The following is a 23,372-nucleotide window of genomic DNA, read 5'->3' as shown; positions in this document are numbered from 1 at the left end:
TGCTTAGGTTCAAAAAAATGCTGGTCAAATATTATTATAGAAAATGCTACCACAATTAAAGTCTCCATGAAAAGAAAGTGATTTCCAAAACTCAGATGAAGGCCTTGCTTTATGAAGAGCGGTAATCAGCAAAACAAAATTCTCACACTGTCAGAGCAAGTGTGATGCTGTTCTCTGCTGTCATTGTGCTGTGGGCATCTGAATTAGAAAGCTATGGTTTTTCCAGTAGTCATGTGCAGATGTGAGAGTTGGACCATAAGAAAGGCTGAGAGCCGAAGAATTGATGCTTTTGAACTGTGCTGGAGGAGACTCTTGCGAGTCCCTTGGACTGCAAGGAGATCCAACCAGTCCATCCTAGAGGTGATCAGCCCTGGATATCCACTGAAGGACTGATGCTGAAGCTGAAGCTCCAGTACTTTGGCCGCCTGATACCAAGAGCTGACTCACTGGAAAAGACCCTGATGCTGGGAAAGACTGAGGGCAGGAGGAGAAGGATGTGACGGAGGATAAGATGGTTGGATGGCGTCATCAACTCAATGGACATGAATTTGAGCAATCTGGGAGATCGTGAAGGACAGAGGAGCCTGCATGCTGCAGTCCATGGGGTTGCAAAGAGTTGGACACGACTTAGCAACTAAGCAACAATAAAGTTCTACACGGTGTCCACACTATGCTGGAGGGGAAGGTCCTCAACCTTCAGATTGATGCCAACCTTGGTTTCTGTCTGCTCATAATTTCCCAGGGCCTGGGAAAGAAAATTTAGACAGTGTGTAGAAGGAATATTGAATTTCTTGCCTCTGCCTCCTATTGGAGTCCAGGGTTGCTAATTAGGTAATAAGGAGGTGAGAGAAATGCCAAAAGAAGTCAAAGCTCTAGAGACAGTGCTGGTGTTCAGTCACGTTCAAAGCAGGTACTCAGTAAATATTAGTTCCAAGAGACGGTGTCTCCAGAGCAACATGCTGGCAATTACAGGGAAAAGACAATAAATATTTTAAGGATTAATCAAAATGTGGATAATATTCCCTCGTAAGATTGGTTCTATGATAATACTCTAGACATGAAATGTGACCACCTCACCGTTTATAAACTGAATTCCATTTTAGTAAACTGCCTTCATGATTTTATATAAAATGTTACCCCATTTAGTAAAATTTTCTCAGTACAGTTTTCAAAACGGTAAGCAAAAGATTTCAAACTCATAAGGAAACTGGTTGACATAATAGTTTAAGGTTTAAAAAGAGTGTCAGCAGTGTGACATGCTGTCTCACCTCGGTTTTATGAAGCTTCTGGTAATTTCCATCCCAAGAAATGAGCTTGCGGTCCTTCCCTCCTCCCGACACAAGCGTGCCGTCCCTTAACATACAAAGTGCGAAAATACCGCCCTCGTGGGCCCCTTGAACCACGTAGCTTATTCGATTCGTACCTAAACACAACGAGAAAACCATGCTTAGGACATTGTCCAAGGCCTCACCTCTGCCCATCTCATTTTTTGTTTTAAAATGAGATTATCAGAACATCAATGCAGTGTGAATCTATAAAGGATTCAATTTCTACATGTTCTCAGAGCACTAGATAAACAAGACAAACGCAGAGAAGGGAATGGCTACCCGCTCCAGCGTTCCTGCCGGAGAACCCACGGACAGAGGACCCCGGCGGGCTGCAGTCCATGGGGTCGCAAAGAGCCGGACACGACTGAGCGGCTAACACAGACAAACACGAACTGGGTTACTTTCTAATCAAAGAACACAGGGCAAGGGGGAGGGGGATGAACAGGGAGCCTGGAGTCAGCAGATGTAAACGATCACGTGTAGGATGGATACACGACAAGGTCCTATGTAGAGGGGCTGGGAGCTGCATTCAATATCCTCTGACAAACCACACTGGAAAAGAATATGAAAAAGAATACACAGGGCTTCCCTGGTGGCTCAGTGCTGAAGAACTCTATAAAGAATTCGCCTGTCAATGCAGGGGACGTGGGCTTGATCCCTGGTCCAGGAAGATCCCACAAGCCTCAGAGCAACTAAGCCCATGCACCACAACCTCTGAAGCCCGGGTGCCTAGAGCCTGTGCTCTGCAACAAGAGCAGCCACTGCAACGAGAAGCCCACGTACCCCAGCGAACAGTAGCTCCCGCTCGCCCCAACTAGAGAATAAAGACCCAGCACAGTCAAAAAAATAATAAAAAAGAGGACATATATACATATATGTACAACTGAATCTCCTTGCTATATAGCAGAAATTAACACAGCATTGTAAATCAACCATACTTCATTAAAATAAATTAAAAAACAATAAAGGAAAACATGCCAAGATGAAGCATATAGTGTGCTAGGAGGGCTGAGAGATGAGCTGGGGGTCCCTGGACAAGTGGCCTGATTGCTCTGCCTCAGTTTCCTCCTGGGGGTCATGGGGCTGCTGCTTTTCCACGGCACCGCTTTCAGGGTGCAGTGAACCCGTGTGTGTACAGAGCCCGTGGCACTCAGAGTGGCAGCAGTACTACCAAGGTCACAGAGTTAGCCCGACATTACCGCGGTGGCTCCGCTTCTGCCCTCACCCCACAGCCCAAACACTGAGACCCTGGAGTACAGAGATGGTGCATTGTCTCTGTTTTCCTGGCACATGGTAAACACTCATAAATGCTCACTGAACTCGACTCAACGTGCTTCTGAGTAAGGAGTCCTTCCTATCACGCTGTTTGCCCACTGATGCCCACCTGACTCATCTGTATGCCCAGTGCCCAGCACATGGCTTCGGACTCACAATGAATACTCAGTCAATGTCTGCCAAGTGCTGGGTGGACCAGAGAAGTTAAACGCTGTAGAGCTAAATAGTCTTCGATGATTTTCATCATTACAAGCTGTTATTAGATCTCCCCATAAAGTGATTAAGTCTATTACAACATCTTGGGCTTAAAGAACCTTTTAAAACAACAGAAGCCAACAGCTTACTAGTCTCATTTTCCTCTGTCCTGGTTTTTTGATTCCAAGTTACACACACACACACACACACGTATGTAGGTACCTATGTACCTTGGAATCAAATAGTAAACTTGGAAATGATATTAACCGGCAATTCTTATGGGATTTGGCTTCTTCCTTAGAACATTACCCACAAGAGGCTGCTTGAGGAGCGTCGCTGTTACCTTTTCCCCATACCAGGATGTTGCCACTTGAATCTCCGGTGATGGTGTCACCGTTTTCAGAAAAAGTCACACAGAGGACGAACTTTGGCTTTTCTTGCTTCTGCAGAATGTTAAAAAAGAATATATATATATGTAAAATCAAGACATCCTTCTGTTTTTAAGAACATCGAGAATCATGGGCACCCCGAGCTGGATGGTGTCGGCTGTGGCTACCACACTGTGTGCCTTTCCTTCTCATCCACCGTTACACAAATTACACCCTGAGATTATCCGGTCCAAAGTATCCGGTACTTACACGGCTGCAGGCAGTTAGAGCAGGGGAGGCTGTGGAGTGGCTAAGGCGGATAAAGCAGTCCTCCAACTCAGCCTCTGGGCCTGCAGGGCATCAGGTGCCATATTGGTGCTCTCGTGAGGCCTCAGATGCTGGGCTAAACGGCACCAAGGTTGCCCATCACCCTCAGCAGGCTTGCACTGCAGTCTCCTGGGCACCTTCTTCATTGCTCTGTACAATCAGCAGGCCACAGTGAGGGCCATGGCCCTCTGGCACCCTGGCTCTTCTCCCTGTGTTAGTCCTTCCTTATCAGCATCACCAATGTTATCCATGAGGGGCTCCCCAACTCTGTCAGGGATCTCCAGGAATAGTCTTTATCATGACACCCCCACTTTGGCCAATTAAATTCTAAGGCTGTGATGCCTCAGAGCTTCCTTAAATGCCAGGGGATCACAAGCACCACTGGTGAAAAATAAAATGAGAGATGCAATTTCACCTTACCTCAAACAATCCTTGCTTCTTAATAAGGGAGCTTCCTTCTAGCGTCCAGAAGTAGAGGTGGGACTTTCCACAGGTTACGATTATATTGGTGTCGGTGGGGTGGAAATCCGCGGCAAATACAGCTTCGTTCGAACACTTTGCACAAAACAGGAGAATCAGATGTCTCAGATCTCTTGAGACTTAAGGAAATAAACTCTGAACCACAAATAAGTAACTCATCAGGGTGAGCACCAAGACTCTTGATACTTCGCCCCTTGAATTCATCTTCCCTAGTCACTAAACTTACGTCTGTGTGCGCCGACACCTCTCCCTGTCTGTTTCCCCCAGAGCCCTGCGGACAGGACCACAGAGTCTCCTTCTGCATGGGGACTCTCAGGACCTGGCATGGAGCAGGCACACAGCCATGCTCTGGCTGAAGGAGAGGCTGGGACTTAAGAACTGCAAGTCTCATCCTCATCGAGTGACGGGAAGGGCCCCGGAGCCTGGATTTTATTCAGCTCCACCACTCCTGGCCCACTTGGGCTGCCCTGTTTGCCTGGTTCTGATCCCCAGGACTCTGCTGGTAGCTTGGTGGCCGAGCCTAGAGTCCAGAGGGGGAGCTGGTTCTTTGGCTATCAATTTACCACCCTCATCCTGTTATCAGTTTTCATGACTGGCACCCTGTTGCCATGAATCTGACCCTGACTGCTCCTTCTGCTTGATAATTCAGTTACAGATTCCTGAGCCTAGACAATAACTTGCTGTGATTACTTCCAACCTAGTAACACAGCAGGAACCGAAATACTTGAGCAAAACATAGAAGGCACAGCTATAGCATAAAAACAGGTATGCTCATGCCTTGTTAGAATACCGTCTGCATCCCACACACACAAGAGAGAAGGCTACATAAGCCAGGTAATCCACTGAGGCTCTTAATGTCAGGTAGCTCAGGCAACCCAATGGTAGTCCTATGGTTAGGTCAGTAAGGTGATCTAAGGCTAATGGATGCCAGGGTGAGAAATCTGAAGTCATTTCTACAAAAATAGACCCAATCACGGTTTTACCAGGAGGAAAGCATGAGAGAGCTTAAGGAAACTTCACTGACATATTGGGAAGTTCAACGGGCCCCCCTGCAGGAAAAGCCCCACTGGGAGGACCAAGATCTTGCTCCCCGTTCCTGAGTCCACTCAGCTCTGGACAAGCTTCCCTGATCCCCAGATCCCTGCCTGGCCCTCCGCCTGGGCAGCGGGCACATCTCACTTGTCACCACCCCTCCCAGTACTTCCTTAACATGTGCGTGAAAAGGGGACCTCGGTATTTGTGGATGATGGAAAGAACATGAGCAAGTAAGTGAGGGAGAAAGTGACCACCGGAGTGATGGGGCGAATTAAAAGGGTGGTGGCTGTAAAGGGAGGTGGGCGCGAAACCCTTACAGACGCTGTGAAGAGAAGCAGGAAGCCCGCCAGGCCTTGGGAATAAGGGGAGAGGGGCGGGGCCCGAGGGCTTCTCGAGAAGGGGTCCCGCTGGGGGCTGCAGCAGGGACAGAGCCCACATCTCAGGGGAGACGGCTCCACATGGGAAATGGACAAGGCGGCCCCGCAGCAGGCGTGCTCACAGACCTTGACGTCCGCCAGCCTCTCTTCCTTCTGCCAGTCCCACACGGACAGCACGTGGTCGTTGGAGTCGTCCACCGCACAGAGGTTGCTGCCTCCATTCTAGGAAAAAAGGAGGTATTCACAGGAAGACTACACTCGAGAATAAAGCAGACTGAGCGTGATTAAAAAGGAACATAATTTTAATTTTTTAATCACGAGTCTGCTACATCTTTATTAAAGTGTATTTACCCATCACTGTTGAGATCTGCTTAGGACTTGGGCAGACAGATGGTGGGGACAGGGGAATGTGGGGGTTACCAGGCACAGGAGCAGGAGGGAGAGCTCTGGGGCGGACTTCAGTACCGCTTCCGTTAGACCTAGCCTCCCAGGGGCTGCAGAGCTCTCGCACTGGAGGAGACAAGTGTCTGCAGCTCCGGGGCACAGGGCACAGGGCGTGGGGCTGGTTATCGTAAGGTTGTATGAGGGGACAGGTGCTGGGGGTGAGGCGCAAGGCATACTGATGTGAACACGTATGTGTTTCTAACTGGCTGAACTAGTGCTTCAAAGGGCGGTTCATCCTGAGGAAGCCTGGGGACCACGAGGCCCCTCCAGCCCCTGCTTATGGCCAGGCAGTGGGTGGGGATGGCACAGACAGGCAGGGGAAATCAAGGCCAGGGGAGGCAAGACTGCTCTGTGAGCCTGAGACAGTGTGGCCGAAGGGCCTCTTCTCATCACCATGGAAATGTCTGACTGGGAGCGTGCGGGACTAGGCATGTGCTCCCTCTGACTGAGGGGGCCTGGCAAGCGGGAGGTTTCAGAGTTCAGATCTGGGCACACATCTGGGCAGGTTCGGGCGTGTTAACCTCTCCCTCTTCAACCTTGAGCTGAGTCTCACCTCCCTGTGTGGACAAAGCTGCAAGACCCACAGGGTTCACACTTACAGATTTTGAGAATGCGATACAGGTGACGGCTCGGTCGAAAAACCCGATTCCGACGACATGCAGCGTATTCAGCGTCACGGAATCCCAGATGCGCACGTGTGGGGGTAACTGCTGCTTCGGAAGAAAATGCTGGGTCACTCATCATGCCGGGTCTGCAAATTTACCTTTGTATTGACGCTACTTCTACTTTGTCAAAAGCCTTTTTTAAAAAATGCTATTTCCCCCCAGTTCTTTGTTTTATCCTTTTATTTTGTGAGGCTTTATTTCAAATCAGTTTTGATATTTACATGTAAAATATTAAAGTTTTTTTTTTTGGCTACACCACACAGCCTGAGGGATCTTAGTTCCCTGACCAGGGATTGAACCCATGCTCCCTGCACTGGAAGTGCAGTCTTAACCATGGGGCCACCAAGGAAGTCCCAAAACAAAAGTGTTTTTTTTTTTTCTTTTTAATGCACTTAAGACTCTGTGTTTTTACAATAAATAAAATATTCCCAATATCTCATAATAAATTGTGGAAAATTCTGAAAGAGATGGGAATACCAGACCACCTGACCTGGCTCTTGAGAAATCTATATGCAGGTCAGGAAGCAACAGTTAGAACTGGACATGGAACAACAGACTGGTTCCAAATAGGAAAAGGAGTACGTCAAGGCTGTGTATTGTCACCCTGCTTATTACTTATCTGCAGAGTACATCATGAGAAACGCTGGGCTGGAAGAAGCACAAGCTGGAATCAAGATTGCCGGGAGAAATATCAATAACCTCAGATATGCAGATGACACCACCCTTATGGCAGAAAGTGAAGAGGAACTAAAGAGCCTCTTGATGAAAGTGAAAGAGGAGAGTGAAAAAGTTGTCTTAAAGCTCAACATTCAGAAAACTAAGATCACGGCATCCAGTCCCATCACTTCATGGCTAATAGATGGGAAACAGTGGAAACAGTAGCTGACTTTATTTTTTTGGGCTCCAAAATCACTGCAGATGGTGACTGCAGCCATGAAATTAAAAGACGCTTACTCCTCGGAAGGAAAGTTATGACCAACCTAGACAGCACATTAAAAAGCAGACATTACTTTGTCAACAAAGGTCCGTCTAGTCAAGAATAGATGGTTTGTTTAGTCTAACCAACAAGACTAGATCGTTTTTCCAGTAGTCATGTATGGATGTGAGAGTTGGACTGTGAAGAAAGTTGAGTGCCAGAGAATTGATGCTTTTGAACTGTGGTGTTGGAGAAGACTCTTGAGAGTCCCTTGGACTGCAAGAAGATCCAACCAGTCCATCCTAAAGGAAATCAGTCCTGGGTGTTCATTGGCAGGACTGATGTTGAAGCTGAAACTCCAATATTTTGGCCACCTGATGTGAAGAGCTGACTCATTTGAAAAGACCCTGATGTTGGGAAAGATCGAAGGCAGGAGGAGAAGGGGATGAGAGGATGAGATGGCTGGATGGCATCACCTACTCAATGGACATGAGTTTGGGTAAACTCCAGGAGTTGGTGATGGACAGGGAGGCCTGGCATGCAGAGGTTCATGGGGTCACAAAGAGTCGGACACAACTGAGCGACTGAACTGAACTGAACTAAATATCTTTCGAAGGTCATGGCTCCTGTGGCCAATTTAGCTGTAGGTGAGGTCTACCAAGTTTTAGGGGCTTCTCTGGTGGCTCAGATGGTAAAGAATCTGCCTGCAATGCAGGAGACCTGGATTTGATCCCTGGGTTGGGAAGATCCCCTGGAGAAGGGAATGGCAACCCACTCCAGTATTCTTGCCCGGAGAATTCCATGGACAGAGGAGGCTGGCAGGCTACAGTCCATGGGGCCGCAGAGTCAGACACAAATGAGCAACTAATACCAAGTTTCAAACTTTGAACAGTCAATTCTTGATAACTGTCCCACAGGAACTGATATTCCCATTTGTATATCTAAAGCATCTAAGTTTTAAAACTGAAACATGACAAAGAAAATGGAGTCTCATGTAAGGGTTATTCTTTTGAAGTTTGTCTTGCCACTAAGGGGTAAGCATGTTTAAATTCATCATCATGACTACCACCTGTGGTATTAAGAACTTCACATTCTTGGGCCCCACAGGAGATTGATAATATACAAATACAAGCTTAGAATGGTTATGATTAGTTCAAAACTTTCTCAGCTGTGCTAATTTTTCTCTTCCTTGATAGAAGAAAGCATCACAGAACCACCAGCAGATTTATCAAGAAAAGGACCAGCTTTGTACACAACGGACGGGGGGACTGGGCTCTAGTCTGGATTTGTCTCTAAGTAGCTGGATGTTTGCAGTCACTTGGCCTCTCTGGACTTCTCCACTTGTAAATGGAAAGAACAGCTCAGCTATTCAGAGGGCTCTAAGGCTCTGATACCATTTCAAGGCCAGAAACTGAAATACACAGTTCATCCACTAGAGGGAGGAACAAATGATTTACTAGTGATCTCGAATAACTTCTAAAGGTCATTTAACATTTAAAAAAAAAAAAAAAAGAAGACTCTGTTCCCTGTGTGCTTACAGAATAGCAGTCTGATTCCCATTGTTCCTATTACCTCCTTTCAAGTGTAGGATTTTAATGGAAAATAGCATAAATATTTAAAATTTGATGTTATTAAAATACTTTCTGAAAAATGGTAGCACTCAGGATAAAAATGGAAATACTTAACGTAATTAGTTTCAGATTATACATTGTGCATTGATAGACTATACAAAAGTAGACATCAGAAAAGTTACTAGATGTTTTGGATAAAACAACAATGGCCACAGATTGTGGTAAATAAGTGGAAGCCAGTTTTGAATTGCTGTGTTTGCCAAATTCCACTAGCTCCTTCTCTGATACCTTAAAATACAAACTGAAGTCTTTGCTTACAAAATTTTGCAAAAATCCTTCCAGCAGCCCTTGCAGATGACACATAGACACACACTCCATGGATTAAAGTCATGATAACAAGGGATTCATTCACTGAAGAGGCAAAATGCCCCATAGTCAAACGATTATTTTTCATGATTTTAACTCAACATGTTAATGTTTATCACGTGAGTAAATAATATTGGAAGAATTAATGACTTCTTAGGCAAGAGCGATGCTATTTAAAAATTAGCTGAAATTAACGTGAGCTCAAGGGTTTTTTTTTTAAGGTCAGTGTAAGAATTTTCATTTGCAATAAAAATTCAAATTAAAGGATTAAATTCAAATTTGAGCTTCCCAGGTGGTGGTGCTAGTGGTAAAGAGCCCATCTGCCAATGCAGGAGATGTGAGAGACACGGGTTCCATCTCCAGGTTGGGAAGATCTCCTGGAGGAGGGAATGGCCACCCACTCCAGGATTCTTGCCTGGAGAATCACACGGATAGAGGATCCTGGTGGGCTCCAGTCCATGGGGTTGCACAGAGTTGGACACGACGGAAGCAGATGAGCATGCACGCTCACAGACATTATATCCAACAGCTTATTCATCAGCAAAATATTGTCAAAAAAATCATTTTGTGTTACCAGTTCATTACAAAAACATGAAAAGATTACTCACTTTTCCATCCTTGGACGTGCCTGCGACTTGTCCTGTGGCTATTGTGACCCTATCGGGGTGAACTGCAAGGCTAAAAAGAGATCTTCATAAAACATCTGTTCTTACGAAAGTCCAAACTCAAGTTTTCATAGTTTCATTTACCTATATTAACAATGTGTCTATGTTGATTAAACGTTCAGACTGCAAAAAAAAAACAAAAAAAAAAACCACAAAACCCCAAACAAACCAAACAAAGAAAACAGAAAACGTCTACTCTTTTAAAGGTAAGCTTCACTTTTCCCTTGATCAAATACACTCTGGTCAAAAATTTAAATGTGAGAAATATACAGTGTCCAATTTCTTACACACTCTTGATAAATTCTCTGGGCTTCCAAAGACCTTAGACCATTGGTACATATTTCATTTCATCTTCATTTCTTTATCTATAGGGAATTACCAAACTCAAGGGAAATGCATCCCCTGATTGGGAAATACCACTTCGATCTCAGAACTGCTTAATTAGTGTACAGTCTTTATTAAGAAGTCATTTTGAGTCCATCAAACAGCAAAGACATCATCTTTTTTTTCAGCAGGATTTTTATAACTGATCAGGGACTTAGGACAAATAGAAATAACATAAACCCATCTATGTATCCACCCATCTTTCTAAGATATATAAAATCATTACCAAAGGTATAAATGAATTATAGGAAAAGCAGACCCAGCCAGAAACAAGAGGCAAAACATTTTTATTAAAAACTGCACACCCAAATTAGAAGCCATTAGCACGAGAAGACCTCCAGATAGGGGTCTGTTGGAGCTATCTGTTTACATAACACGGCTGTTTAAGACAATGTGTCATGAGAAGAGAAAACCAAAGAACGGGTCTTAGAGCGCCAGGGAGCCAGAATACAGCCTAGAGCACAAACAAGAGCTGTTCTCAAAGACCCCATTTTCTCAGCTCCCTCTGCTTCTCTGTAGTTCTATCCATCACGGAACCCTTTCTGCCAATGCCCTTTGCACAGGCGTCACAGGCATCGGTTTTGAGGACTCACCACTTCACGTCGTCATTGTGGCCCGCGTAATGCCTCTGAAGCTGCTCCTCCACGTTGTACAGCACGACCACCGACGCGATGAAATAGACGGTCTCGCCCGTCGGGAGCAAGTACAGGTTATTACGGCAGTCTCGACCCCTGTACCCGTAGCTTCGTGCGTGTCAAGATAAAACTTGCCTTCTTTTAGGAGCTAACAAAACATCAGCTTTCTTCAGCTGGGACAGGCACTAAATTTCTATGTGACTGTTACCATCAATTTCACTAATTTAAAGAAGACTAAATTTGAAATACTCCGTGCCAAATATTCAATACATCGGACCCCCCTCAATAGGCAGGCAATAAAGTTGCAAAAGGTAATTGATGTAGTGGAAATTGCTGATATTTTTTTTAACAATACAAAGGTGTGGGTTTTTTTGAAAGTATGTATTATAATGACCTGGTAGCTCAGCTGGTAAAGAATCCGCCTGCAATAAGGGAGACCCCGGTTCGATTTCTGGGCCGGGAAGATCTGCTGGAGAAGGGATAGGCCACCCACCCCAGTATTTTTGGGCTTCCCTGGTGGCTCTGATAGTAAAGAATCTGCCTGCAATGCGGGAGACCTGGGTTCCATTCAGCTTGATGAAACATGGTGATTTGCTGTTCTACTGCTAACAGGAACTGGATCAGACGCTTGTGTAATAACTAGGAAGTGAACTCTTCGATTTGGCCCATCAGTCACGGATCCAGGAAATCAGTGGCCAGGGCCTACACCACTTCGTTGAGCTGCTGTAATCTTATGTGGATACGTTTCCCTCAAACCTAGGCTGGGTTTAAATTTTTCCCAAGCTGGTCTCCTGAAAGGCCGGTGACCATAACCTTCTGTTAGAGGTACTATCCTGACTCTAGAATCAAAGTCACCTGAAGGGTGACTTGACACTAATTTCCCGAGAATGCTGGGGTACTCTGTTCATTTTTTTTTCTCTTTCCTTTCTGCTGCCTCTCTTGCATACCGTTTATTCTAGTTACCTCACTACTTGCTGAGATCTGCTGAACCATGGCCACAGTCTAGAATGCGTCCACTTGCTGTCTTGAATCTAACTTTTAAAGCCAAGGGCTTGCTTCTGGGACTGGAATTGAAAGGCAGAACAGGGCCACTGAATCTTGTCATCTTTGAACTCTCCACGTTATCGTCATCCTGAGACACACACCTGCTACAGGGGACCTGAAACTGCCGTCACGCTGGTGCTGAGGGAGAGAGGCTCAGCCTGGCTCTAGAACCATGGCTGGAAGATTACTTGAATCCTACTACGGTCAGTGGCTGTTGTAGCTTGTTTGGAAAACAAAACACATCTGACAGCGTTGTGTGCGTGCAGGCGTGCTCAGTTGCGTCTGACTCTTTGCAACCACGTGGACTGTAGCCCACCAGGCTCCTCTGCCTGTGGAATTTTCCAGGCAACAATACTGGAGAGGGTTGCCATTTCCTACTCCAGTGGGTCATCCTGACCCAGAGACCCAAGTCTCTGGCGTCTCCTGCACTGGCAGGTAGATTCTTTACCACTCAGTTCAGTTCAGTTCAGTCGCTCAGTCGTGTCCGACTCTTTGCAACCCCATGAATCGCAGCACGCCAGGCCTCCTTGTCCATCACCAACTCCCGGAGTTTACCCAAACTCACGTCCATCGAGTCGGTGATGCCATCCAGCCATCACATTCTCTGTAGTTCCCTCCTCCTGCCCCCAATCCCTCCCAGGGTCTTTTCAAATGAGTCAACTCTTCGCATCAGGTGGCCAAAGTATTGGAGTTTCAGCTTCAGCATCGGTCCTTCCAATGAATATTCAAGACTGATTTCCTTTAGGCTGGACTGACTGGATCTCCTTGCAGTCCAAGGGACTCTCAAGAGTCTTTTCCAACACCACAGTTTAAAAGCATCAATTCTTCGGCACTCAGCTTTCTTCACAGTCCAACTCTCACATCCATACATGACCACTGGAAAAACCATAGCCTTGACTAGACGGACCTTTGTTGGCAAAGTAATGTCTCTGCTTTGAATATGCTATCCAGGTTGGTCATAACTTTCCTTCCAAGGAGTAAGCGTCTTTTAATTTCATGGCTGCAGTCACCATCTGTAGTGATTTTGGAGCCCAGAAAAATAAAGTCTGACACTGTTTCCACTGTTTCCCCATCTATTTCCCCTGAAGTGATGGACCAGATGCCATGATCTTAGTTTTCTGAATGTTGAGCTTTAAGACAACTTTTTCACTTTCATCAAGAGGCTTTTTAGTTCCTCTTCACTTTCTGCCATAAGGGTGGTGTCATCTGCATATCTGAGGTTATTGATATTTCTCCCGGCAATCTTGATTCCAGCTTGTGCTTCTTCCAGCCCAGCGTTTCTCATGATGTACTCTGCATAGAAGTAAAGCAGGGTGACAATATACAGCCTTGATGTACTCCTTTTCCTATTTGGAACCAGTCTGTTGTTCCATGTCCAGTTCTAACTGTTGCTTCCTGACCTGCATATAGGTTTCTCAAGAGGCAGGTCAGGTGGTCTGGTATTTCCATCTCTTTCAGAATTTTCCACAGTTTATTGTGATCCACACAGTCAAAGGCTTTGGCATAGTCAATAAAGCAGAAATAGGTATTTTTCTGGAACTCTCTTGCTTTTTTGATGATCCAGCAGATGTTGCCAATTTGATCTCTGGTTTCTCTGCCTTTTCTAAAAACCAGCTTGAACATCTGGAAGTTCACGGTTCATATATTGCTGAAGCCTGGCTTGGAGAATTTTGAGCATTACTTTACTAGCATGTGAAATGAGTGCAATTGTGCGGTAGTTTGAGCATTCTTTGGCATTGCCTTTCTTTGGGATTGGAATGAAAACTGACCTTTTCGAGTCCTGTGGCCACTGCTGAGTTTTCCAAATTTGCTGGCATGTTGAGTGCAGCACTTTCACAGCATCGTATTTCAGGATTTGAAATAGCTCAACTGGAATTCCATCACCTCCACTAGCTTTGTTCGTAGTGATGCTTTCTAAGGCCCACTTGACTTCACATTCCAGGATGTCTGGCTCTAGGTCAGTGATCACACCATTGTGATTATCTGGGTCATGAAGATCTTTTTTGTACAGTTCTTCTGTGTATTCTTGCCATCTCTTCTTAATATCTTCTGCTTCTGTTAGGTCCATACCATTTCAGTCCTTTATTGAGCCCATCTTTGCATAAAATGTTCCCTTGGTATCTCTAATTTTCTTAAAGAGATCTCTAGTCTTTCCCATTCTGTTGTTTTCCTCTATTTGCATTGATCGCTGAGGAAGGCTTTCTTATCTCTTCTTGCTATTCTTTGGAACTCTGCATTCAGATGCTTATATCTTTCCTTTTCTCCTTTGCTTCTCGCTTCTCTTCTTTTCACAGCTATTTGTAAGGCCTCTTCAGACAGCCATTTTGCTTTTTTGCATTTCTTTTCCATGGGGATGGTCTTTACCACTAGCACCACCTGGAAAACCCTCTATGTTAAGTGGCTATATTGTTTCAAATATTAAGCAGTATGAGGTTATAAATTCTATTCTAAGAGAAAAAAAGTTGAGTTTTGGCATTCCTTATATTTTAAAGTATTTAAAAAGAAAATTTTCAGATACTGGTTAATGACTTTCATGTCTAAGTTATAAACCAATTATGAGTTTACTGCTTATTGTAAATGGGCACCTATGTATTTCACTTAAAACATTTTTTTTTACATTATAAAAAATACATGTAAAAGGTGTGAACAGTATACATGCATATATGAGGTCACCTGGTTGTCTAGTGTTAGCTCTCTGGGCTCTCGCCGCCATGTAAAGTGAAAGTATTAGTCGCTCACTTGTGTCCGACTGCGACCCCATGGACTGCAGCCTGCCAGGCTCCTCTGTCCATGGAATTCTCTGGCAAAGAATATTGGAGTGAGTTGCCATTCCCTTCTCCAGGGGATCTTCCTGACTCAGGGATGGAACCCAGGTCTTCTGCATTGCCGGCAGATTCTTTACCATCTGACCCACCAGGGAGGCTCATGTATCTATATATCAATAAAAGGTAACAAATTTAGGTCCTCCTTGTCCTAACCATCCACAGCTCCTCAGGGATAATAACCTGTTAAGATTTTAACATATATGGTTCTAAAGCTTGAAAACTATTTCAGAGCAAAACATCACTTGAACTTGGATGTGAAAAACCACATTTGCTGCAAATTCCACTGTTTCCCACCTTTTAAAATATGAGTTGGGAGTAGGTTGAACAACTGGGTCTTGAATGATGTGTTTCAGATTTGATTTAACCAATTCAAACAAGCAGTGACTTAAAGAAGAACGGGGTCACTTTTCATGCGCCAATACAGACAGCAAAATAGCTGCAGGCGGACACTTAGTGACATCTGAATCTGGAAATATAAAAAAATAGTTTGAGAAATTTAGGTACAGAAATAATTGCAAAAAACTTCCAAGGAATATGATCTTATAATTTCAAATAGTAATTCTTCTAAGTGAAATAACAATAGCTTCAGTTTAAACCAACTCCAAGTAATTTGTTGTCAGGGTTTGGCATTAAACTGGTATTCAATAAACAGCTGTTTGAGGGTGAAGAAAGGATTTTGCTCTTTGTCTTAAAGTCTGGATGGACTGGAAGGTGGACTCTGTGGGTTTCTAAAGTAAAACAAAATAGTAAAATTAAAAAAAAAAAAACCCCAAAACAACACTTCACCCTCTTTCACAGGCTCTGTTTCTTGATTTCTTGTCTTTTATTCCCTCCTTGGTAGTTCATTCACTATCCCAAGCCTCATATTATGAAGATTCTAGCAGCTTTATTTCAAGAACGCTAGTCATATGGCTGACTCAGATTTCTGTGGCCTAGATCTTATGAGAGCTTTTCCTTTTCCCAGTGGTATTATATTGATGCTCTGTGTCCGTTTAACTTAAGCCATCCGTTGTACTGTATTCCTTTCATTTAGTACTGAGTCCATACTCATGTTCAATTAGTCACTGTTTTTTAAGGTTTGGTTTTTTTTTTTTTTTGCTTTTTTAAATTGATGTATCATTGATTTACAATGTTCAGATCCCACCCTGTGGCACGTGGGATCTTAGTTCCTCAATCACGGATTGAACCCATACCCCCTGCATCGGAAGGCAAAGTCTTAACCACCGGCCTACCAGGAAGGTCCCTAGTCACTGCTAACTTGAAGTTAAGATTCCCAAGCTTGGCCAAAGCCCGACTTGGTTGAGGGGCAATGCTAGCCCTTCCTTCCAGGGAGTCCCTCTTTCTTTCTTTGGGTTTAAAAACTTTTTGCCATCATGGTTTAGTTTTATGGGTTTCTACCACTGAATTTCAATAAAAGCACTCATCAACTGATGACTTCAGGGCAGACTTAATGAATAAAGGATACACCCATTCCAGCTTCAGTCTCTTGGTTGGCAGTTCTACTTTTGCTTCCAAATTGTAAGAATCCACTTGATCTTTGGGCATGTACATGGTAACAGGGCGTCCACGAAGAAACATTTTTACATATCCTTCTTCTATGAAGAGAACAAAGACGTCAGTAAGACACCTTGGTGCCCAGGGTACCTGAAAAAAAGTTATATTTTCTCCATCCTTCCAATGCAAAAGTAGAAACGTTGCCCTTTATGTCATTTCTGATTAAAATCCTAGGGAAAACTAACTAAAACACAAACAGTTTGAAATAAAAATGTTCACCTTGTTTGCCTTTGACATTCTGCTTACTTAAGTAATGTGAGAAATTATAATAGGCAGAAAAGAATTAGACTCCAACAATTATTCTCCATGAGAGATTTTAGTGCCTATAGGTTCTTTATCATCAGGAGGGGGAAAATGCCACCCCAAAAAATTACAACTAACACAAGAAATCCACTTAAATTTTTTTTTTATTGAGTTCAATGGATATACAATTGCAGTATCAAAATTCATAAAATATCTTTCAATATTTAAATCGGTTTGTTATAGTGCAATGTAAAAAATGTGTCTTTATGTATCTTTCACATTGGATAATTCAAGTGCAAAGGCCACAAAACCGGCAGAAGTACATGCTGGGATGCATGCAAAAAGGAAAATGCTCAAAGAAAAGCTAGAAACAGAAAAGAAAAGGACAAAAGACCCATTAGAGGGAGAAGCTGGGGAATAAACCTTTCTAGAACAAACATTTTTATAACAAAATCACTTCTGAATCTTTAATAAATTACAGGGATGAAAGTAAAATCCAGTAATACACCAACAAAGGGCCACTCCTGACTTTAAACAAAGACAAACAATCTAGGGTTTTCTGGCTAGTTTTCAAGATATAATAAGGCCAAAGAACATGTCTTGTGAGCTCCTGATGAATTCTGTTTGGATTCAGAACTCACTGCATTCTGATGCTTCACTGCAGATCAAAGGACTGGGCCCCTTAATGGCATTTAAATCGGGCAGTTGGGGCTGTACCATAACTCAACAGAAAAATTATGCCCAGAGAGGAAACTGCTAAGGAAGTCATAAAATGATTATAACGTTGTAAGTACCACATTCGCAAATTAGTCTTGTAAGCCTTATTCCTGAGGATTTTCAGACAAAGCCACATGCGATATTGCCTAAAAACTGAGAGGCCGTTGCACTTTTACGGTGTGTGCAATCCAGGTCTTAAATGCATGCATGTGACACACTCTTCACTCTGCATATTAAATCTGACTTTTAAGTAAAAACCAACATGTGTTCACTCCTGCCCAGTATGCCAGCTGCTGTGTTCTGTGGCGCTCCTGTGAGAGTGCTCCTCACTAGGCTCCATCCTCCCCAGTTCCACTGGGAGGAGCCCATTGGAGGCCCCCAGGGCTGCAGGCTTTTGTACGGCCCCCACCCCCTACCCTGGTCATCTTAGCTACCAAACCCATCAAGGCCCACACTGGATTCGGGATCCTTCTCCTACTCTCCTACTTGCTGGACCCAACGCTCTAACTGCCCTGTCCCCTCTTCCTGTATACGACATCACTGGCCACAACTGCCCCCCACCCCCGGGGTCCTTCTCTCTCTGTCTCTGCCACCTACACACCCACCCGCTCTGTGCATCTACCCACGCTCGCCTCACCTGCCCCCTTCCCTTCATTCATCCCTCAACCACATCTCAGCTCTTCAGACGGTGTGGCCATCAAAACTGAAGACCCAAAAGGCACTCAGTAGATCAATAGAAGGGGGACAAAGAGGGGCGGGTGTGGTGGCTTAAATGACAAGTGATTCCATGAATTCCCTTTGTAAGAGGGGAACCATGGAATGCAGATTTAGAATAAAGGGAATATAATGTCACCCTGCAGCACACACCAAACATCCATATAGATGGAATATCTACTTGAGTATATCGTTATGTACTGGAAAAGTCCTTATGACAGGTTGACTTAATGGGCAGATCTACGTCACTGGACCGAGAAGAAAAGCTCTGGAGTTAGCCTTGGCACTGTTCTGGACAGCTAAGTCAGACATTCTACATCTTAAAAAAAAAAAAAAAAAAACAACGCAGCGAGGGAAAGCAATCTTTGCTTGCTTGTTCTTTTTTTCAGGCATGTTAGGATAACAGCACACAACCCCCAAACCCAGAGGTGCCACAGGGAGCGGCCAGCAGCAGTGCAGGTTCCAGAAAACGGGGCATCCAGGGCTCGCCCTATAGCTCTCTTAACATTTATACAGATTTTAAAAAGAGTTCTTGTCATCAGCCAATCATCACCGAAGGTCTAGTTTTTAGCTCCTCATTCAGACCCGCCCGAGTAAATGCTCAGGACTGCTTTGAAGCCCAGTAAACCCATGTGGTTTGCATCACAAAGCATTTTCATACAAGGAGGGTAGCTGGTGGCCTGTATGAAAAGAGTTTCTGCAGCCTGGGGAGCAGCTTTGCTCAGAGAGCTATGAGGCTTCAGAAATGCCGCCTACCTTTGCAGTGCGTCACCCGGCGTTTCCCTTGGGATTTCGGAGACAGAGACAGAAGTGCTGGGTAAAGAGATGAGGGGGCACTGCGAGAGTGACTGGCCTGCCTGCAGGGGGCGCTCTTGAGCCCCCAGGCCCAGAGGCTCCCCCGCCCCCATCGCTAGAAAAACCTGGACACATTTCAGGGGTTCTGACAAGTGCACACCAGACCTACTCTGCAGGCTGAGGGCGATTACATTTTCAGTGAGTAACTTCATGCTTCCTGAAAATGAAATGAATATTGAGGCACATGCGCTTAAATAGGAAAGTCTGACTCTCGTGTTTCGATGCTGAACTTAAGGGGGGGAAAGAAACTTGGAAAATTAAATGAATTTATTTAGCCCATTGCACAAAATCTTGTCAAAGATTTTGCATTTTTAAGTATGCTTTCAAATAAGCTTACTATTCTAAAAATAGCAGCTCCCTTATTATAACACGTGTTAGAAAAGATACATGGAAAGATATATATGGACTATTAGTTGGCAGTTTAGGAAATCACAGGCAGAAAAAGAAAGTCGCATTTAGATAAAGTTGTAACTGGATACATCAGAGACTTTCCCTTTCAAGAGAAAGGCAAATGCTGGTGATGGGAGAGCCCCCATTAGCAAGGAAGGGGGGAGAAAGGCAATAGGGTGTTTTAACCGAGAAATTTCATGTAACGGCATGTCACTTTTTCTCCTTATGGATGTCTCTTGAATCCGTTTTAAATGGGGGCAAATGAAGGGTTTAGTCTTGATGACCCTTTTCTGGGTGGTCTCTGAGTGATGTGAGTCGCCAGACCCCCAGGTACAGGCTGATAGTGAGCACTCAGCCCCCAGGCCCTCCACACAGACCCCCGTGTCCCGCCATCCCAGCTGCCCCTGAACAACCACTTCTTACTGCCCCTCAAGTACCGCGGTGAGTAAGGGGCGCCCACACTGACATTCAACCAGCCTTACCTGCGCTGAAGACCGGCTCCTTGGGTTTGCTGTGGAGACAAAACCAAAATAGGTTTTATTTCTTTCTAAATTTATGTTTAATTGGAGGAAAATGGCTTTTATAGCATTGTGTTGGTTTCTGCCATACAACAATGCAAATCAGCTTACGATATGCACCCTTTTTAAAGCCTTTATTGAATCTGTTACAATATTGCTTCTGTTTTATGCTTTGGTTTCCCCTGCCTGGAGGCATCTGGGATCTTAGCTCTCTGACCAGGGGTTGAACCCACATCCCCTCACTGGAAGGCAAAGTCTAAACCGCCAGACCACCAGGGAAGTCCCCCAAAACAGTTCTTAAAGGGAAGCATGGGCTGGTGGTTAGTCTCAGTCACAGAAGACCCCTCACCCACTAGCCACACTAGTTCATCACACAGATGCCGAGTGAAGAACATATGTTAAAAAGAAACACAAAGCCATGTAACCGCAAAGAGGAACAGCGTCAACAAAAATGCTTAAAACCAAGTGCCAGGGATGACAATCCCAACTTTATCACCAAAGCTGTACTTTTTATGAGAGCAAAGAAAGGTTTGGAGAAGGAAAACGCATGGTTAACCAAGACGGGCACAGCCCTGCCTAAATGCGTAGAAAGGTTTGTTTTTCTTCCCCACGTGCTTCTGGCAGATTATTTGAAGAACTGACTTAAAACTAGCAAACTCCTGTCTCAGGGGCTTTGGCGAGAGAACTTAAGCACCAGGCTCCCGAAAGGGGAGGAACTAAAGAACCTCTTGATGAGGTGAAAGAGCCAGCTTAAAACTAAATGTTAAAAAACTAAGATCACGCCATCAGGCCCTGTTACTTTATGGCAAACAGGAGGAGAAAAGGTGGAAGTAGTGACAGATTTCCTCTTCTTGGGCTCAAAAATCACTGCGGATGGTGACTGAGGCCATGAAATCAGAGGACAACTGCTTCTTGGCAGGAAAGCTATGACAAACCTAGATGTGCTGAAAAGCAGAGACACTACTCTGCCGCCAAAGGTCCGTACGGTCAAGCCTGTGGTTTTCCCAGTGGTCACGCACCGTTGTGAGAGCTGGACTATAAAGAAGGCAGAATGCCAAAGAATTGATGCCTTCGAACTGTGGTGCTGGCAAAGACGCCTGAAAGACCCTTGGACAGTGTGGAGATCAAACCAGTCACTCTTAAGGGAAATCAACCCTGAATACTCGCTGGAAGAACTGATGCTGAATCTGAAGCTTCAGTATTTTGGTCATCTGATGCAAACAGCCAACTCACTGGAAAAGTCCCTGATGCTGGCAGAGATTGAGGGCAGAAGGAGAAGAGGGCATCAGAGGATGAGATGGCTGGATGGCACCACCGATGCAATGGACACGGACTTGGGCAAACTTTGGGAGATGGTGAGGGACGGGGAGGTCTGGCGTGCTGCACTCCATGAGGTCGCAAAGAGTCAGACACAACTGGGTGACTGAACAACTCCCAGGAGGATGGCTCTTGGGGGGAAGATGAGGGGGCGGAGGAAAGGAGGGAAGAATAAGGACTATTGGGGTGTGGCCACATCCTGGGACATGGGGGGACCCCACTGTCTCAACCAGGCTGAGACCCCATGACTGCACTTGGGAAGCCAGATGCCCACCCTGTCCAAGGGCACACCACGGACGGGCTGAGGTCACACCGAGGGGTGAGCTTCCCACAAGACGGCCTGCCCGGGGAGCCCCCACCAAATGCAGGAGGGCACAGTCCTCCCGGTGACAACCAGACAGCTGCCCGTGGGAAGACTGCCACCTCATGCCAGACAGGGGAGGGGACCCCCAAGGACGGCAGGAAGTGAATCCTGTTCAAACACAGAGCCAGCCCTTGAACTCAAGTCTTCGAGACTCCAACGCCCACGCCGTCTTCCACGGTACCCACCGCTCGCTCCTGCCCCCCGCTTCCCAGAATACCTCCCACTTTAACATACAGAACAAGACACAGTAAATAAATGAAACCCACCCCCAAAATTTTGGGATTCCCTTGTAGCTCAGTTGGTAAAGAATCTGCCTGCAATGCAGGAGACTCGGGTTTGATTCCTGCGTTGGGAAGATCCCCTGGAGGAGGAAATGGCAACCCACTCCAGTATTCTTACCTGGGAAATCAAATGGACAGAGGAGCCTGGTGGGCTATAGTCCATGGGATCGCAAAGAGTAAGACACGACTGAAGCGACTAAACCACATCCACCCGGGGGGGCTGGGAGGACCACGGTCCTGCAGAGGCGCCTGCATTTTCCGAGTCCGCATAATGAAAGATGCAAACCAGGGCAGATGACACCCTCATGCCACTTTTCTCCTCTATTTTTAACTCGGGATACGCTGAGAAACACTGCCAGCAAAAACTGCCCTTAATCCCATGATGCAACAGATGACAGCATTTATTAACGGCCTTGATTTTCAGTTGATATTATGCCATATATATGGGAAACTCTTTGCTGATGCTTTGAAAGGGGTTTAGTGTGTCTCAAGGAGGTGGATCTGCTATGGGGCAAGATTTCTGAACATGAACCACGGGTCACCGAAACAGTACTCTGTGGGTCCAGCACACCTTTAACACACAGCCTGCCTTCTACTGGCCCTGAAGGCCCCAAACAACCTCTACGGACTCTGATGTTTTTCTGATCCCATCTCTCTCTCCTCTCAGTCATGGAGTTCCAGATGCTCTGTCCTTGCTGTCCTGTGACTGGGTCAGCACCTCCCAAGCTAGGCGTGGACCCCAGCTTCCCGTCCCCTGGACACCGCCCCCGCCCCCACCCCAGGGACAGCACACGGCAGGGCCTGTGCTCAGATCCGCCCCGTCTGCTCCTCACACCCTGCCCATGCATGTGTGCTAAGTCGCTTCAGTCATGTCTTGACTCTTTGTGACCCCATGGACTGTAGCCCGTCAGGCTCCTCTGTCCACAGGATTCTCCAGGCAAGAATACCGGGGTGGGTTGCCATTTCCTCCTCCAGGGGATCTTCCCCACCCAGGGATTGAACCTGGGTCTCTTCCATCTCCTGCGTTGGCAGGCGGGTTCTTTACCATGACCACCACCTGGGAAGCCCAGATTTATCTTCATTATTGTGTGTCTCCCCATCAGGAGGGAAGCCCAGAAGGGCAGGGATTGCTGTTCACAGCTGTGACCCAGGGCCTGTAACAGCCTTCAGCTGCTGACTGGAAGCTGGTAGGGTCTGGAGCCCTCCCTGCCTCTGACTTGGCTGGCCCTGTGGATCTGCATCTGGCCGGGTGGGCTGGGGGCGGGGGCGTGTCTCAGCGGCCCTGGCCCCTGCTGCCCCCCACCACTCCCCAAAGTAGTTGGTGCTGCCTGGTGCCTGATGCTTCCTGCCATCCTCCCAGCTGATGCTCAGCCTTCACCACGCCCCGCCCCCCCAGGGCCCCTCTCAGGGTCCTCGTCCCTCCTTCAGGGCAGCTGAACAGCACTTGGTTCCCATGAAAGGCCCAGTGTAGAGCATCCTTCAGCAACTACCGTGCCTGGGCTCTGAGAGGGGGGCTTCA

The 23,372-nt window shown here is 45.8% G+C and overlaps 1 protein-coding gene across 7 annotated transcripts in view; it reads right to left on the bottom strand.

The window, feature by feature from the left end:
* The window catches only part of EML1 (EMAP like 1), a 204,739-nt gene that overhangs the window by 17,809 nt on the left and 163,558 nt on the right, over positions 1 to 23,372 (bottom strand). For 2 of the 7 annotated variants that reach the window (XM_024982155.2, XM_024982153.2), the window contains exons 5-14: positions 19,856 to 19,884; positions 18,885 to 18,941; positions 16,366 to 16,495; positions 10,990 to 11,139; positions 9,956 to 10,025; positions 6,429 to 6,542; positions 5,512 to 5,607; positions 3,914 to 4,048; positions 3,142 to 3,241; positions 1,269 to 1,423 (exon numbers count right to left, since the gene is read on the bottom strand). In XM_024982155.2, coding sequence (XP_024837923.1) covers positions 1,269 to 1,423; positions 3,142 to 3,241; positions 3,914 to 4,048; positions 5,512 to 5,607; positions 6,429 to 6,542; positions 9,956 to 10,025; positions 10,990 to 11,139; positions 16,366 to 16,495; positions 18,885 to 18,941; positions 19,856 to 19,884 — 1,036 coding nt within the window. The remainder of the gene's footprint in view (positions 1 to 1,268; positions 1,424 to 3,141; positions 3,242 to 3,913; positions 4,049 to 5,511; positions 5,608 to 6,428; positions 6,543 to 9,955; positions 10,026 to 10,989; positions 11,140 to 16,365; positions 16,496 to 18,884; positions 18,942 to 19,855; positions 19,885 to 23,372) is intronic. The other 5 variants (XM_059879357.1, XM_024982157.2, XM_024982158.2 and 2 more) reach the window with 3 other exon arrangements.

Source organism: Bos taurus, chromosome 21, assembly GCF_002263795.3.
Source record: "Bos taurus isolate L1 Dominette 01449 registration number 42190680 breed Hereford chromosome 21, ARS-UCD2.0, whole genome shotgun sequence".
In the NCBI taxonomy this organism is placed as follows: Eukaryota; Metazoa; Chordata; class Mammalia; order Artiodactyla; family Bovidae; genus Bos; species Bos taurus.
The sequence above is the reverse complement of the archived record's forward strand: the minus strand, read 5'-3'. Positions and strand labels throughout refer to the sequence as shown.